The sequence below is a fragment of the Eleutherodactylus coqui genome, chromosome 6, assembly GCF_035609145.1.
Source record: "Eleutherodactylus coqui strain aEleCoq1 chromosome 6, aEleCoq1.hap1, whole genome shotgun sequence".
NCBI lineage: Eukaryota > Metazoa > Chordata > Amphibia > Anura > Eleutherodactylidae > Eleutherodactylus > Eleutherodactylus coqui.
Genome location: NC_089842.1, coordinates 216,719,760 through 216,737,868, shown reverse-complemented (window position 1 = coordinate 216,737,868; position 18,109 = coordinate 216,719,760). Strand labels below are relative to the sequence as shown.

Genomic DNA, 18,109 nt, shown 5'->3' with positions numbered 1-18,109 from the left:
AATGAAAGATACCGGATTTGGATATCGATCCAATGTTTTAATATGTGCAGAGTCACTGAAGCGAATGGGACAGCCTTACGCTTAGGGCGTATCGCTGTAGTCTGACCATTTGGGCCGGGGGGTCCTACATTATAAAGGATCCCTCAGTACACACCTTCCCCCTGCCCCCTGATGTCATTCAGGAGGGTTGGGGTGAAGTCCTGTATCCCTTGTGGAAAACAAATAATTTTCCATTTTCCCCATATCTCGGCATGAGGCCCTCCAGTTGGGAATATAGGCCCGGCATATTTGTAGTCATGATTTTATCTATTTTTTTTATACCAAGCAAGTTCATGGTAGTACAACTCAGTATCTTCATACTACCCAACAAGTACAGGTGGGAGAGCAAGAAAGGGGGTTATTTACAGCACAGCACAGCTCTGGTCCAGGGAAGGTGAGATGATGGCCCTTTCTACATGCAAATATCAAGAGGCAGGAAGGGATTCCAGCTATTCCAGGGATTATACAGTGGGTGCTGAATATAGGTCTAAAGGCCCATTTACATACCCATTATTGCTCAAAATGTGTTCAAACGACTGAATTTGAGCGATAATCGTTACAGGTAAACGCGGGCATCATGTGCTTTTCGTTTGAACAATGAGTTTAAGGTGAACTTAAAATCCAGCATTCAGCTACTGGACATAAAGCAAACACCTTTATCTGTCAGTAGACTGCAGGCTGTTATCTACATGGGCAGCCAGCAGTTAACATTGTATTCTGCCACCACCCGCGACGAGAGCAATGCAGCTGTGTGCACAGCTGGGCCCTGCAAACAGCTCCTGGAGGCCCATTTACATGCAAATGAAGATGATAAAGTGTTAATACCCATCATTGGCCATTAACACTTTATGCAAATAGATTGCTTAAACTTTCAATCTTTGGAAAGATTATCTTTGCGTGTAAATGGGCCTTTAGGCCAGAAACACAGAACAAAATGGCTGACCACCTAACAGTCTCTATATCACAAATCTCAGTGTCATCTTTTGACAGACCACATAGGACAGTAGTACATGGTGAGGTACGAAAACTACTTGGCATCAGATGGAAACTCCAACAAGGCTCCACCAAGGCAATGTCACGTCCAAGACTTCAAGTTGACAAAACTTCCAGTCCATGCCAATGAATTGAGGTAGGCCCCCGAATACTAGGAGCTGCACTCACAATTACCAACCAATCTCATCCTCTACCACAGTGAAGGTAGAAGCCTATTTTAACCTACAACCCGCTCTCGGCTCCCAACCACATTCTTCTAACATCACAAATTTGTCTTAGGTCTTCGTCCAAGTCCCTCAAGCCATCCAAAGACATCAGAAGTTGCTTTGATGGTACCAGATTGGGAGTTATGATCACCTATCATCTTCAGTGTCCCACGAGCGGGGGATAACATAGAACTCATGGGGCCCTATAGCAAAACCTGGAATGACCCCCCATCCCCAAATTTGAAAAAAAAGGCGTGTATATATATATATATATATATATATATATATTCTATTAGACAACATTTATAACACGGGGGCCTGATTTCAGTGGCTCAGCCTTACTATAACTCTAAATATTGTGGTCACCATATAATAGTCAGATACCAGCTCTATGCAGTGATAGTGATTACAGTAACGTTACCTCCCCATTTGCTATTTATACCACCCCCTTTGGCCCCAGTTGATTATAATGCCCCTTTTTGCCCTATTCAATAATACTGCCCTGATTGGTCCCCAGTCATTAATAATGCCCCTTTTGGCTCCCATCCGCTAGAAGCAATTCCCCATTCATCTGTAATACTGTCCTTTATATGTAATATATTGCCCCTCCCTGGCCGCTGTAGTCAGCACTGTTTTATTCAAGTGACCCTCTGACTTCCTGGTTATTTGATCATGTGACAATGCATGCACAGATTCATAGCCTCACTAACACTGAGGCCAGGGAGCATCTTATTAAATTCCACACCACCTCTGCTCCATTCGCAACCTGATTGGTTGTTTGGGTTGACTGATTCACAGTGATTGGTTATTTGGGTTGGCTGATTCACAGTGATTGGTTGTTTGGGTTGGCTGATTCACAGTGATTGGTTGTTTGGGTTGGCTGATTCACAGTGATTGGTTATTTGGGTTGGCTGATTCACAGTGATTGGTTGTTTGGGTTGGCTCGAGCAGAGGTGGTGTGGAATATAAAAACATGCGGCCAGGGATTCCCTGCAGTGATCAAGTGTGCTGAGTCATGTGATCACTCAACCAGGAAGTCAGCGGTGCCCATGAACTAAATGGCACCGACTGCAGAGGTTGGAGGAGCGTACCTTAAGTGGCTCGGTGAACAAAACATTGACATTTTGGGTCCGAGGCCAGGAAACTCCCCAGATCTTAATCCCACTGAGAATCTGCGGTCAATCCTCAAAAAGTGAGTGGATAAAAAAAAAAAAAATTGTGATGAACGCCAATCACTGATTAGGAAGAGCGGGTCGTCATCAGTCAGGATTTGGCCCAGAAGCTGATACCCAGCAGGGTCAGGTGAAGTGCAGAAGTCTTGAGAAATAAGGGTCAACACTGGAAATATTGAACTTTTACCTAAACTGGATGTATTTGTCAATAAAAGTGTAAAAAAAAAACTTCTGAAATGCTGATATTTGTACTTCAGTAACCACAGAAACATCTGACTGTAGTGGAAAACTGTGAAAACCCCCTCCCCATATTAGGTTGCTCCCGACACTCACAATGACATGGAATCCGAGGTCCATACAGGTCACTTTGCCCGTCGTCACTCGAATTCGCTTACTTAGGAGTTTTTGGAAGTTCTCATCAAACACGGCACGGGGGGTGACCTTCCGATCGTCCAGGGACAGGTTGTAATGGAGTCCTGTGAAAACGATAGAACATTCCTAGTGATGAACGTTACCAGGTAAGTCCCGGGTGATTTTTTGATTTTCTTGACCATTAGTTACTGACCGAAGCGACTGTCCCATTTCCCGGGGGACTTAGAGTTAACGGAGAAGCATACAGTGATGTTCAGGCAGACGGACTCCTTGCCCTGTCTCAGGCAGTTCTTCTGGAGCAGGTTGATGGAGGTTGGATTTACCTGTAAGGTGGCGTTAACGCGAACAATACTCCGAGACCTGGGAAGGCAATGGAGGGACACTGTTATCTGCATCATCAACATGTTGGTTAGGAATATACAACAATGCTGGGAGTTGTAGTTCTGTAACAGCCACAGGTAAGAGAAGACCACCATAGGGCTTGCTGGGAATCAGGAACTTTGAGATGTTGGAGCTAAAGGGACCTGAAGATGATGAAGGCCCTCGGGGCAAATACCCGCTAGGCCTCTCGTATAGCCCATTCTTGTTCTTCAGTGCCCAAGTCACCTTTACCCAAAATCCCATCTCCCGGTCTCCCTTCAGGGTATCCCATACCTCAGCATGACAACAGCTCCTTGGCTGCCGACCGTCAGATCACCGAGCCCATCACCGTCCAGGTCCATCTGAGCGCTCACGCTGCGACCAAAATAAGTGAGGCCATGGTGGAAGGAGGCGGAGTCTATTCTCTGAAAACAAGAGGACCGGTGTTATTTTCTCCATATCATTAACAGAAAGTTCACTTATTATTTTTTTTTGTTGTCACATTATTCTAGCCCCATACCTGTTTGTAAGCTGGTAGGACAGTATTTCGGTACCCATGGTAGATGTATACCGCACCCCGGTGGTTATCTTCTAGTGGTGCCCCAACCACTACATCGTTGAAGCTGTCATGGTTCAGATCTGGAGCACTTGCCATGGCGTAGCCGAAGCGTGAGTCTTGGACTTTGCGGTCTGAATGCAATGTACCGTTCAGAGTTAGGGTGACCTGTGATGAAAGAATGATTATGTAAATTAGACAGATAGCTCCACCCACTGGAGTCACTGGAAGAGTGTGGTGACCACTACAGACAGTCATTAACCCCTTAAGGACCAGGTTGTTTTGTACCTTAAGGACCAGACACTTTTTAGGGATTTTACACATGTGGCGGTTTTACTTCTCCATTTTTTTTCCTTTAGCTACCAAAATTATTTTTGCTGCGTTTTTTTTCCCGTGACGTATAGGACTATTTTTTTTATATCTTTTTCACTGACTTTTTTTCCCGTTTTTTAGTTTTATTGGGGGTAAAATGCTAAAAAAAATGATTTTTTTAACATTTATAGTTTTTAATATAGTATGTATGGTTTTGGTTTACAGGGCGCATACGGCGACGGTTTTTGTTGGCGTCTGCTTTGTGTTATTCTCTTTCTTATGTATGTATTGTTGTTTTATTCTGTTATTTTGTTTTACTTATGTGTGTAATTGTGTTTTTTATGATGTCATATAAGACCTCTGGGGGACATTCACTTTTTTTTTTCTTTATTTGACATTTTCCCACTGTAGCTAAGGCGTCCATAGGATCCCTAATTATAGGGGAAAGCAACCCCTGTGGTGACATTAGTCACCTACAGAGCTGCCAGGGTCTAATCTGACCCTCCAGCTCTGCAGTAGCAGGGAATCCCAGGAGGTCACATGACTTTCACTTTGCCCATACAGTGCTCATCGGGGAAGCAGAAGGCAGGAAGGGTTAAAAACCCCTCCTGCCTTCTGCTCCGGGTTATTAGCTGTTACTAACAGCTGGTAACCCGTTCCTGTCTCTGACTGATTGCAGAGGCAGGAGGCTTAGAGCACTGCCGTATTTTTACTATCGACGGTCCTCTAAGCCCAGGACCAGCCGCCGTATATATACAGTGGCTGGTCCTAAATGGGTTAAAGGGACTCTTCCTTCTAGGGGTTATTTTATATTGACTAAGTTCATGTGGTCCTAAAGGACCCCCTATGATCGAGTCCATGACCAACCATGCCCCCTCCCCTTATTTCGGTCTTACCTGGCCCACCCGGTAGATATAAACACGTCCAGTTTCTTTATTATGGTGTCCAAGGAACATTGGAGCGGCCACCAATAAGACATCCGTGGCTCCGTCTCCATTAACATCCAGCGGACACACTTCACTGCCGAAATAGGAGCCAATCTGTAGAGACATAAGGAACAGAAATAGTAAAGAGATGGGCGAGACTAAACAGATACTTATAGAACAATATCCAATCACATGTCATGTGTATAAAGCATCCTACCCTAGAGTGACTTACAAACCTTAGTGTAAGGCTGCCTGTCCACAGGCGATATGTCACTGCGTTATCCGTGGCGATAATCCAGTGCGGGTAACGCAGTAAACGCTTTCCATAGGCTAACTATGGAAAGTGCAGCCCTATGTCCACAAGCGGAGAATCATGGCGATTCTCTGCTCGTGGGATTAAAATCGCGGCATGCTGCAATTTGCCACGATTCTACGCGGTGAGCCTATCTATTAGATAGGCTCATCGCTGAGACCTGTCAGCGCTCCCACCTCCTCCCCTGCAACAGAATATTGCTAGCGATATTCCGTCACGGCTGTCGACAGGCAGCCTAAGAGTATTACTTTGCCACCTGGTGGTCATAACGGATATTGCAGGAGGTGAAACTCAATACAGTACTAAGAAATAACTGATAAAGCAAGTATTACAATAGGTTTACTCACTGCTTCCTCACCTGTTCGCCCACCAAAGCCTGAGAGATAATGACATTGCCTTTCCTTGACATGTCAAACACAATCACCTTCCCCTTGTGTTTGAATCTGGGGGCTCCAGCGATATACATTGTCTTCCCGCTGCGCAGTGTTATGGAAGATACAGTGTAACCTGGAATGGTGAAGACAATATTAAGGGGGTTAAAAATAACGTGTCTGCTTTGATCCAAATACAGCTGCCCACCTCAGTACAGGTTATGTATGGTATTGCAGCTTAGCCCTAGTCACTTCAATGAGCTGCAATACCAGACACAACCTGTGGACAGGGGTGGCACCCAAGGTCTCCTGGAAGAAGATTGGGTCGAAGGATAGACTGGATTGTGGTGCTGGAACTTGGATATTTACAAGGTCAGATTACCCAAGTAGGCCGCATGTTTCTTCATCTTCACCGGAAATTCCTTCTCAAAGGCTGACCGCAGGGGCATAATCCGACTGTTTCGGGTCTCCTTTAGTACTGCGCCATCCCAGTCATAGGCACCTACGGTGCCAAACAGGATCCCATCCTGTGAAGATCGAGTGACCACATGTAAATCTTTTCACACCCCTATAGCTATTGTGAGACACCTCAGTCTTCACCTCATCTAACGGAAGATGACATGTAAGACATGCAGTTGACTATTATATAGCAGCTAAGGAAATGTTACTAATGTGCAGCAGATTTTGTAACCAGATCATAGCAGGCAACACTGCACCCGCAGGCTGTAAGTGGTACTGCACCCCATCAATAGAGCTATAATCATGCTTTCACCTTTGATTCCTTAGGCTAACAACAAGAACAAAACAAGCGGGTCTGACATGAAGGCAATTTCAATGTGCTGCTCTTTTCCTTACCTCCAGAATATGAATGGAGAAGCCGACTTGTGACATCTCTAGTTCAAATGAGCTTTCATTGCGTTCATGAGTCGCTGTGGAAAAAAGAAAAGTGGATCAATAATGGAGAGGGGTTCACTTAGTTTGTATACCTGTTCATAAGTCAGGACACATTGACTTATCCTAGACCCCCCATGAATAGTTTCCCCAACATCCAAAATATATCCATAGTAAAATCCTGCCCTAGAATAGTCTACAAATTACAGTCTAATAGGTTATGAGGCTAATGGTGCTGCTTCTCCACCTGGTGGCAGTAAGGGGAACTGCACATATTAGATTTTTGACCTTATCTGGGAGTCCTATACCTTCTAGGCTGAAGATCCTGTCCCCTAAAGCATCCACAATGTCATTTAGCGCTGCTTCATCTGTAACATTGAAGAAATATTTGTCATCCGGATCGCTGGCGATATATTTAATCTCATTGATGAAGGCGTCCGGGTCCTGCTGCCTCCTCATATAGTTTCCCAGCACCTAACATGTTACAATGAAGGAAGAAGGGTCAATGGAAAGTTGAAATCAAAAAAGTGGAGGTTCATTACACACAACGTACCGCAATGGCGTAACGAGTAACGTTACGTTTCTCACATTCTGCCAAGGCGAGTGGCAGCTCATCCCCGTCATGTGACTCGCCATCTGTTACAACGATAAGAAGTCTGGTGGCGCCTTCTCTTCCACCTCTTTCTGGGCTGAAAGCTTCAGAACTGAAAGGAGATAATAGTGTGTATAATATATACAGAGGATGCCTAGGTTATACCAGCTGTACACATATAATTATATACAGGAGATACCCAGGTTATATCAGCATGGTCCATATCATTATATACAGGAGACATATGACTTATACCAGCTGTACACATATAATTATATACAGGAGATACCCAGGTTATATCAGCATGGTCCATATCATTATATACAGGAGACATATGACTTATACCAGCTGTACATATATAATTATATACAGCAGATACCCAGGTTATACCAGCATGGTCCATATCCCTATATACAGGGAGATGTATAATGTATACCAGCTGTACATAAATAATTATATACCAGAGATACCCAGGTTATACCAGCATGCTCTATATTAGTATAAAGAGATGACATCCATATATCCTGGTTCTGCGTTTGGCTTAGGACATACCAGGCCTTGTGGATGGCAAATGCTGTCCGTGTCTCTCGTCCTTCCTGACGACTGATGTTCTTCGCAGCGTCCACCACTTCTTTAGCGGTGGCGTAGTCCTTCAGGGTCCATTCATGGACTGCAATCTCTCCGTATTGTAGGACGCCTACCTGCAAAGGTTATCTCATGAACATGGCCATAGTCTACCCATACTGCATAAGTCATCACCCCCTCATCCTTTTGTATGTGATCCCTTTTGCAACTGCCTTGTTGTCTTGCCAAACCCCTGCCCGATATCCGCAGATCAGAGTCTGAGGTCCGGCTGGGATTTTTGGGTCCAGATGTGTGCGGTTTATTTTTGCTTTGTGTTGCTAATGTCAATTTGCAGCGATCAGCGTCTGGCGCTATATAAAGCGATCGGAACGCAGGATGGAAACCACACAGGAAGTGCCGACCTCCGGGGGAACGGGAATGACACGCTAGCTAGTCAGAGACCTGTAAACTGTGACTAAATACCAGCAATACTTATAATGCCAGAGCAGTCCCAATTTAAAGGGAAATGACAGAAATTACAATTGATGTCCCCCGTAACGGAGCAGAGATTGTAGAATGGCACAGGCCTATCACGACATCAAAGCGATCACTCAGGAAAAATGTAGAAAATTTTCATGTGTTTTTGGCCACTAGGGGGCAGCGTTCTATGTTCATGTCCTTTAGTTGTTCCAGTTCTGTATGAGACACCTGTAGCTCGTCAACACAGGGAGATTTTTTCACAATTTTTTAAGAAAATGAAAACTTAAGAAAAACCTGGATCTGGTCCGGACCGATGAAAAACTTGCTGAGAATGTTGCTGAGGAAATTCTGCACCTCATACCAGGGGTAGATGCTGTTCGACCCGTCCAGGAGGAGGACGATGTCCAGGTACGTGGAGCATCCTGCGGGAGAGACAAAGGACACCATATATAAACTGTGCCCCAATAGTAAGAGGAGATGCAGGTGTACCCCAAAATCATGCAACTTCTAACTGAACCCACAAATTAGGGCACCAAACATAGATACTGTAAGAATGTATCTAACTGTACCCCAAAAATAAGAGGAGATGCAGGTGCACCTCTAAATCATGCGTATCTCCAAATGAATGCACCACACATAGATACCATATGAATGCATGGGACATCTAACTGTACCCCAATAATAAGAGGAAGTGCAAGTGCACCTCCAAATCATGCAACACCTAATTGTACCCCCAAATCAAGAAATGCCTAACTGTACACTTAAATTAATACATCAAACATAGATACTGTAAGAATGCATGCACATCTAACTTGTTACCCAATAATAGGAGGAAATGCAAGTATACCCTGGAATGACAAAACACCTAACTGTACCCCCAAATTATGCAACGCTTAAGTGCACACCCAAATCAAGAAACGGCCAGCTGTACCCCCAAATTAAGGCAACACAGATACCATAAGAAAGCATGAACATCTAACGTTACCATAATAAGAGAAAATGCAAGTGAACACCCAAATCATGCTATGCCCCCCAAAGTAATGCACCTCACATAGATACCATGCCTAAGAATACATGGTACTCCTAACTGTACCATGATAAGAGGAAAAGCAAGTGTACCCCCAAATCATGCTAAGGCTAACTGTACTCTCAAATCCTGTAACGCATTACTGTACCCCAAAATCAATGCAGCACACACAAATACCATACCCAAGAATACATGGCACATCTATCTGCACCCCAACAATAAGACCCAACCTGTACTCCTTAATAAACTTGGCATGAAGGTGTAGCCCATAATAAATCATCACCCAAGAGAGAACCCCAAAACAAAAACCATGTACAAGTGTACCCCCAGATACCACTCATTGCAAACAATATCTGGAAGCTGTCCCCCTAATTAGCAGCTACACATCTGATGTACGTTTTTTGGGGTACCACGGAACTGTATACCTACAAACAGGCACAAGGCTGGTAATGCCCCCATTTGGGGACGTGCACCCCAATACCTTACAAAATACTTTGCCTCAGCGGAGCCCCAAGACAAGGGATGTATGAAGATATCATGTATCCTAGCGAACCCCAAGATAACACATAGGGGAACCCCAAAACAGGACATCAAGCATATCAAGTTGTTCCCTCAAAACTAAAATCCTCCTGTTCCGACTCACTCTGCGCTGTGGGTGCGATGGTGCCGGTGGGTCTGAAGGACTTGTCCACGCTGGCACAGATCCCAGTGCTGTACATGGAGGTCCCACATTCCTGGGACCAGAGTGGAGCGCAGCTCTAAAGGAGGGCAGAAAGAGGGAGATGTGATGAGTAATATAGCTACACAGGAGGATCCCCTCAGTCAGATCACTCACCCCTCTGTCCACCACTCATCTATATATGGTGGCGGGCTGATAGAAAGCACCCCACATGTAGAAAGAGGAATGCACCTGCAGCACCACTGTAGAACTCTTAACCCAACCCGTCCGGTCACAAAACACAGATAGTCCCTCCTGCTGCAAGAGTCTCAGCGTAAGACACAACATAAATATATGCCGGTCTTACCTGGAGTTCTGTGAGTTGATCAGGCTCGGTTTGCAGCAGGACGGCTTCCCCGTGGCGTGGATCCGGGTGGACTGCGCTGCACGGCTCCGGTTTTACCGCCCCACATTTGGGCGCCATGTGTCAGGGAAATTTCTGCGTACAGCACCAATCAGGCCCACCCCAATGCCCCACTGCCGGCGGTAAAGAAGAGACACCACACACGGAGGTCTGGTATAGTTCCTCACACGGGGACATAACTGCGCACTTTATTACAGATTACATGGGATCTTATACCCTTTGGTCTCATCACTAGGAATGGGTGATGGGCTCATTGGCTCAAATTCACCGCATAACCATATATGGGAAGTCCGGATTTCCGGCTGAGGCACTGAAAGTTATATACGTAGTTGAACAGTCGTTATCTAGATACGGCGCTTCTGGGAAAACAGCCAAGCACACGGCCTTCGTGTTCGGTTCTGTATCATCTCTGAATTTCTGGACACATCTCTCTCAGCCTTGCAAACTTTTGGAATATCTGATGTAAGGCGACATATAAGTTTGTCTCATTTTAACTTTGATTAGAACTTGCATACAGGTATAAAAGCATAAAAAACATATGGCAATATATACATATACCCTCACACCACGTGGAAACCCTCTCTGGGTCGGGCAGATAATAAATGCAAAGCCAAGTCAGAAGGCCAAAACCAAGCCAGCAGATTCCAATGTAGATGAAGCAAATAAACACTTGGCAGCATAGAGAGGTGCAAATCAGCTATAAGCTTCCTTTTATTCTCCCATAGTGCAAAAAGTGACAGATACATTTCACCTCCACCGTCTTTTTCAAGCTTAGAAAAGCACCCCACAACCTGCAGAACACTACGTGGTGGAGGAATCTTAGAGGGGGACCCTGGGACCCATCGTACCTTCCTACCCCACCAACCTATGCTACACTCCGTGATGGAGAAACCCTAGTGGGGGACCCGGGACCCATCATACCCTCCTACCCCACCAACCTGTGCTACACTCCGTGATGGAGGAACCTTAGAAGGTGACCCAGCGACCCATCGTATCCTCCTACCCCACCAACCTATGCTACACTCCGTGGTGGAGAAACCCTAGTGGGGGACCCGGGACCCATCATACCCTCCTACCCCACCAACCTGTGCTACACTCCGTGGTTGAGGAACCTTAGAAGGTGACCCCGGGACCCTTCGTATCCTCCTACCCCACCAACCTGTGCTACACTCCGTGGTGGAGAAACCTTAGTGGGGGACCCGGGACGCATTGTACCCTCCCACCCCGCAACTTGTAGAACACTGCTTGGTGGAGGAACCTTAGAGTGGAACCCCGGGACCCATCGTACCCTCCCACCTCACAACTTGTAGCACACTCCATGTTGGAAGAACCTTAGTGCGGAACCCGTCGGAACCTACCTCCCCAAAACCTGTAGAGCACTCCATGGTGGAGAAACCTTAGTGAGGGACCCCGTGACCCATCGTACCCTCCCACCCCGCAACCTGTAGAACACTCCGTGGTAGAGGAGCCTTAGTTAGGGACCCATCGTAACTTCCCACTCCACAATCTGTGAGACACTCCATGGTTGGGGACCCCAGGACCCATCATACCCTTCCACCCCACAACTTGCAGAACACACCGTTGTGGAGGAATCTTAGTTGGGAACCCTGGGACCCATCGTACCCTCCCACCCCGCAACCTGTAGAACACTCCTTGGTAGAGGAACCTTAGTGGGGGACCCGGGGACCCATCATACTCTCCCACCTCACATCCTGAAGATAATACATTGGAACAGGGTCCTAGTTATGTCGTCACTAGTATCATTGAGCATGTGCTCTGCAGTGCCCTCCGACAGCCGCCACCCCAGGAGCATGCACCACATCTGTTTTAGAACTCTCTGCTTGCTACCTTCCCCTCTTTGTTGACCTACGGAAGGCTGTTGACTCAGGAGCGAGCGGATGTCTTACCTGCCTTGGCCCGCAGCAGTCACAAGACGCTTGTTTTGGCTCAAGACGTCAGCAACTCCTGGTCCAGGAGACCACAAATATGCCCTCAACCCCTGCCCCCTCCCGGCTGGCTCTTGCCTTAACATCGGAGCTAGAAAAACCATGCCAGGCGGAACGTCAACCTGGAATCGGGTGGAAACTGTGAAAAACAAATCGCTTCATCGCAGATAGGGGTAAAACAGCCACAGGAGGGGCTAAAGCCTGGTGAAAAGGATGTCCACCATCCAACCCCACCACGGTCTAAACTTCTGCCATGGTTCTGGTATTAGCTGGGAACTTCTGATATTACTATTTCAGTACTACATAGCAGTATTATTATTTAGTATGCACTATATGGCGGCACTATTTTGTAGTATTAATTAGCGATCATTGAGGCAGTAATACCTCGCCTTCCCACCCAAAAAAAAATATGGGACCCCAGGGACGGGCTTCAGGACCAAATAAAGGTTGGATTAAAGGGGTAATTGGCCTATGTTCTTGCCCTTATTATGCCCGTCTGGCCTTGGTGACACCTTCCATGCCTAAAGGGAACACACAAAATAGACGTTCAGGCCGGACACCTTCTTAGTCACTGCTGAGCGGCTGACATCTTAGTCTTGGTGCACTCTATGGTGGCACTACGTAGGGAATATGTGCCATGGTTATGTGTTCCCTGTCAGGTGCCAACACCAATACCAGTCAGAATTTGGATTATACAAAAGCTGGAGGAGATGGTGCCCAGCCTGGCACGGGATCTGCCCTGTGACACACTACAATGCCTATGTGGAGCGCCACGCGATTCCACAAGGGTGTAATCCGCAGTAAGCCAGCAGCATGCTGTGGATTCTGGGCAATTTATTCCACACCTGGCGGATGAGATATATTAAGATGTCGTCCATGTAGCTTGTACTGTAAATTGTGTGAATCTCCATGCGGAAAATCCCCAGCATTACATGTGAGCCGGTCCTGAGGACGCTTTCACATGGCCGCAAGATTTGTCCGTTGCGAGACACATAAATCTTGCACGAATATGAATCCCAAGCTTTTGAATTGGGTCATACAATCGCAGCACGTCCTATCTCGTGCCCTCGCATCGCCCATTGTACTGTGGGTGGGGGGCGGCAGCATCGCACCGTGTTCTAGGTGCAAGCAAAATTTCACAGCGTTTGCGGTGTAGGATATCTAATCTGTTTTGTCCCTTGTATGGGTCACTATGGATGCCATGCTACCAAACATGTGAGTCTTTTATTTATTTTTTAGAAAAAAATACAAAAAGGAGAAGCTGCGCAATAAAGGATTTTTTTTTCCAGATTTTTGTAGACCCGTAGAGGACTTGAACTTGCAATTCTATGATTGCTTTAATAATAATCTGCAGTACTTCTGTACTGCAATGCATTATAACTAATCATAGTGATCACAGGTCATGGCAGAACTGGATGCCATTGTCTGGCATCTGGTTGTCATGGCAACCCATGGCCCTGTGTGATTACATGGCGGCAGGCTGATGACGCCCTCTTTCTGTGAACCCTTTACATCCTGGGATCAACAAAGATTGCTGCATTTCAGGAATTCCTCAGACAACTGTATTTACACGTTTTTGTGTGTGAAAAATATACACACGTGTGTAAACTGTCCCTGCGTGTGCAAAAAGTACAGCACTCTGTGCCAATACATGCGCAAATCTACCTCATCAAACTTCGTTCGCCGCACAAATACATTGCGCATACGCTCGTCCGCAGCCGCCGTCAGCCATACTTGTAGACGAGCCGATTTATCATTTGAATGAGTGAATGGCGTAACTGTTCGCAGTTTTTACTGGCGGATACATCATTGGCGCGTTCAAACAACAAATCGTTCAGTCATCACATTCGCTGCATAAGTGAGAGGAACGGAACGGGCGCTGGTTAACCCGAACGATAAGTGAACGAGGCAACCATGGATTTTATGCCTACAGAAAAAGAACGAGGAACTAAAAGCGATAAGGGCTCCGACAGACTACATGTCCGCTGTTATCGTGGGCGCAAAAAAAAATAGGACCGTCTTTTCTTGTGGGTGTTTGTGCGCCAAAGAGCCCCATAGAGGTCCATGGGAGGTGCACAAACACGTACATGGATATGCGCTAAACGCAGCACCACCCGCGATCACCGACACCTCATTAGGGGTTAAGGTATGTTCGCACAAAGCGTAAATGCTGCGTTTCTAGTACAAACTATGTGGAGATGTTACAAGTTTCATCCGTACAGTGCGCAAAATATCCACGTGGGATTGACAAGGGGTCAACTTAATTTATGCTGCGGTTTTCCGTGTGAGCTTCACCTCCTCAAACGATGGAGGAAGGCCGCACCAAAACCACTTTATTTATCAAACCGGTCGTTGTTGCCCCTAGCAACCAATCACAATGCAGCTTTCATTTTACCTCAGCAGTGGGAGAAGTGAAAGCTGAGTTCTGATTGGTTGCTTTGGAGGGCCTGTTAGCACCCCAACACCTAATAGGAGATGAAGTCACATGACCCCTCAGAGACTCACCACAAATCCGCCGTGTGCGTCCTGCGTCAGAGACATGCCAAAATGCATGTTACTCATCTGTTTGGAGATGTTCTGCAGCGCCAGCTCACCTACAGGGGGTGGGGGGGAAGAGATAGACATTAGTCAGACCCTTCGTTACACCAACATGGCTGCCACCAGCGCTCTGGCTGCAGGATACTCACCCAGGCGGATCTTGGTGCAGGAGGAGTTCTGAGGAGCTCCCAGCGTACACTTATATACATCCCCCTGCCGGTCACCATCGGAGCCGGACCACGGCGCCCCCACCAGTATCCTGCGGGAGGAGGAAAGTGTGGAGTACCGAGAGTGGACCATAACATGGGATTAGATACACAGACTGTATCACACAGGATAGGATTAGATACACAGCTCAGCAGACAGTATCACACAGGATAGGATTAGATACACGGCTCAGCAGACAGTATCACACAGGATAGGATTAGATACACAGCTCAGCAGACAGTATCACACAGGATAGGATTAGATACACAGCTCAGCAGACAGTATAACACAGGATAGGATTAGATACACGGCTCAACAGGCAGTATCACACAGGATAGGATTAGATACACGGCTCAGCAGACAGTATCACACAGGATAGGATTAGATACACAGCTCAGCAGAAAGTATTACACAGGGTAGGATTAGATACACAGCTAAGCAGACAGTATCACACAGAGTAGGATTAGATACACGGCTCAGCAGACAGTATCACACAGGATAGGATTAGATACACAGCTCAGCAGACAGTATCACACGGGATAGGATTAGATACACGGCTCAGCAGACAGTATCACACAGGATAGGATTAGATACACGGCTCAGCAGACAGTACCACACAGGATTGGATTAGATACAACAGCTCAGTAGACAGTATCACACAGGATAGGATTAGATACAACAGCTCAGTAGACAGTATCACACGGGATAGGATTAGATACAACAGCTCAGTAGACAGTATCACACAGGATAGGATTAGATACACAGCTCAGCAGACAGTATCACACAGGATAGGATTAGATACACAGCTCAGCAGACAGTATCACACAGGATAGGATTAGATACACAGCTCAGCAGACAGTATCACACAGGATAGGATTAGATACACAGCTCAGCAGACAGTACCACACAGGATAGGATTAGATACACAGCTCAGCAGAAGGTATTACACAGGGTAGGATTAGATACAGCAGACAGTATCACACAGGATAGCATTAGATACACGGCTCAGTAGACAGTATCACACAGTATAAGATTAGATACACAGCTCCGCAGATGGTATCACACATGGTAGGATTAGATACACTGCTCAGCAGACAGTATCACACAGGATAAGATTATATACAAAGCTCAGCAGCCAGTATCACACATAGTAGGATTAGATACACAGCTCAGCAGACAGTGTCACACCGGAGTAGATCAAGTATCACACAGGATTAGACCTAGTATCACACAGGACAGGGTTAGATACAGTATCGCACAGGACAGGAGTAGATCCAGTATCACACAGGACAGGGTTAGATACAGTATCAAACAGGATTAGATACAGTATCACACAGGACAGGGTTAGATACAGTATCACACAAGATTAGATACAGTATCACAAAGGACAGGGTTAGATACAGTATCACACCGGACAGGAGTAGATCAAGTATCACATAGGACAGGGTTAGATACAGTATCACACAGGACAGGAGTAGATCCAGTATCACACAGCACAGGGTTAGATACAGTATCACACAGCACAGAGTTAGATACAGTATCACACAGGACAGGAGTAGATACAGTATCACACAGGACAGGGTTAGATACAGTATCACACAGGACAGGAGTAGATCCAGTATCACACAGGACAGGAGTAGATACAGCATCACAAAGGACAGGATTAGATACAGCATCACAAAGGACAGGATTAGATACAGTATCACACAGGACAGGAGTAGATCCAGTATCACACAGCACAGGGTTAGATACAGTATCACACAGGACAGGAGTAGATACAGCATCACAAAGGACAGGATTAGATACAGTATCACACAGGACAGGGTTAGATACAGTATCACACAAGATTAGATACAGTATCACAAAGGACAGGGTTAGATACAGTATCACACAGGACAGGAGTAGATCAAGTATCACACAAGACAGGGTTAGATCTAGTATCACACAGGACAGGAGTAGATCCAGTATCACAAAGGGCAGGATTAGATATAGCATCACAAAGGGCAGGATTAGATATAGCATCACAAAGGGCAGGATTAGATACAGCATCACAAAGGACAGGATTAGATACAGTATCACACAGGACAGGGTTAGATACAATATCACACAAGATTAGATACAGTATCAAACAGGATTAGATACAGTATCACACAGGACAGGGTTACATACAGTATCAAACAGGACAGGGTTAGATACAATATCACACAATATTAGATACAGTATCACACAGGACAGGGTTAGATACAGTATCAAACAGGATTATATACAGTATCACACAGGACAGGGTTAGATACAGTATCACACAAGATTAGATACATTATCACAAAGGACAGTGTTAGATACAGTATCACACAGGACAGGAGTAGATCAAGTATCACACAGCACAGGGTTAGATACAGTATCACACAGGACAACATTAGATACAGCATCACAAAGGACAGGATTAGATACAGTATCACACAGGACAGGGTTAGATACAGTATCACACAAGATTAGATACACTATCACAAAGGACAGGGTTAGATACAGTATCACACAGGACAGGAGTAGATCAAGTATCACACAGGACAGGGTTAGATACAGTATCACACAGGACAGGAGTAGATCCAGTATCACACAGGACAGGGTTAGATACAGTATCACACAGGACAGCATTAGATACAGCATCACAAAGGACAGGATTAGATACAGTATCACACAGGACAGGAGTAGATCCAGTATCACACAGTACAGGGTTAGATACAGTATCACACAGGACAGGAGTAGATACAGCATCACAAAGGACAGGATTAGATACAGTATCACACAGGACAGGGTTAGATACAGTATCACACAAGATTAGATACAGTATCACAAAGGACAGGGTTAGATACAGTATCACACAGGACAGGAGTAGATCAAGTATCACACAAGACAGGGTTAGATCTAGTATCACACAGGACAGGAGTAGATCCAGTATCACAAAGGGCAGGATTAGATATAGCATCACAAAGGGCAGGATTAGATATAGCATCACAAAGGGCAGGATTAGATACAGCATCACAAAGGACAGGATTAGATACAGTATCACACAGGACAGGGTTAGATACAATATCACACAAGATTAGATACAGTATCAAACAGGATTAGATACAGTATCACACAGGACAGGGTTACATACAG

At 45.7% G+C, this 18,109-nt stretch overlaps 1 protein-coding gene across 2 annotated transcripts in view; it reads right to left on the bottom strand.

Moving 5' to 3' along the window:
- The window catches only part of ITGA10 (integrin subunit alpha 10), a 38,505-nt gene that overhangs the window by 10,941 nt on the left and 9,455 nt on the right, over positions 1-18,109 (bottom strand). For both annotated transcript variants that reach the window (XM_066608711.1, XM_066608712.1), the window contains 15 exons: positions 14,890-14,999; positions 14,708-14,796; positions 9,818-9,932; positions 8,442-8,569; positions 7,656-7,804; positions 7,065-7,215; positions 6,820-6,985; positions 6,476-6,549; positions 6,003-6,147; positions 5,608-5,756; positions 4,907-5,050; positions 3,663-3,866; positions 3,437-3,567; positions 2,976-3,142; positions 2,744-2,886 (listed from right to left, as the gene is read on the bottom strand). In XM_066608711.1, the coding sequence (XP_066464808.1) occupies positions 2,744-2,886; positions 2,976-3,142; positions 3,437-3,567; positions 3,663-3,866; positions 4,907-5,050; positions 5,608-5,756; positions 6,003-6,147; positions 6,476-6,549; positions 6,820-6,985; positions 7,065-7,215; positions 7,656-7,804; positions 8,442-8,569; positions 9,818-9,932; positions 14,708-14,796; positions 14,890-14,999 (2,065 nt within the window). The remainder of the gene's footprint in view (positions 1-2,743; positions 2,887-2,975; positions 3,143-3,436; positions 3,568-3,662; positions 3,867-4,906; positions 5,051-5,607; positions 5,757-6,002; positions 6,148-6,475; positions 6,550-6,819; positions 6,986-7,064; positions 7,216-7,655; positions 7,805-8,441; positions 8,570-9,817; positions 9,933-14,707; positions 14,797-14,889; positions 15,000-18,109) is intronic.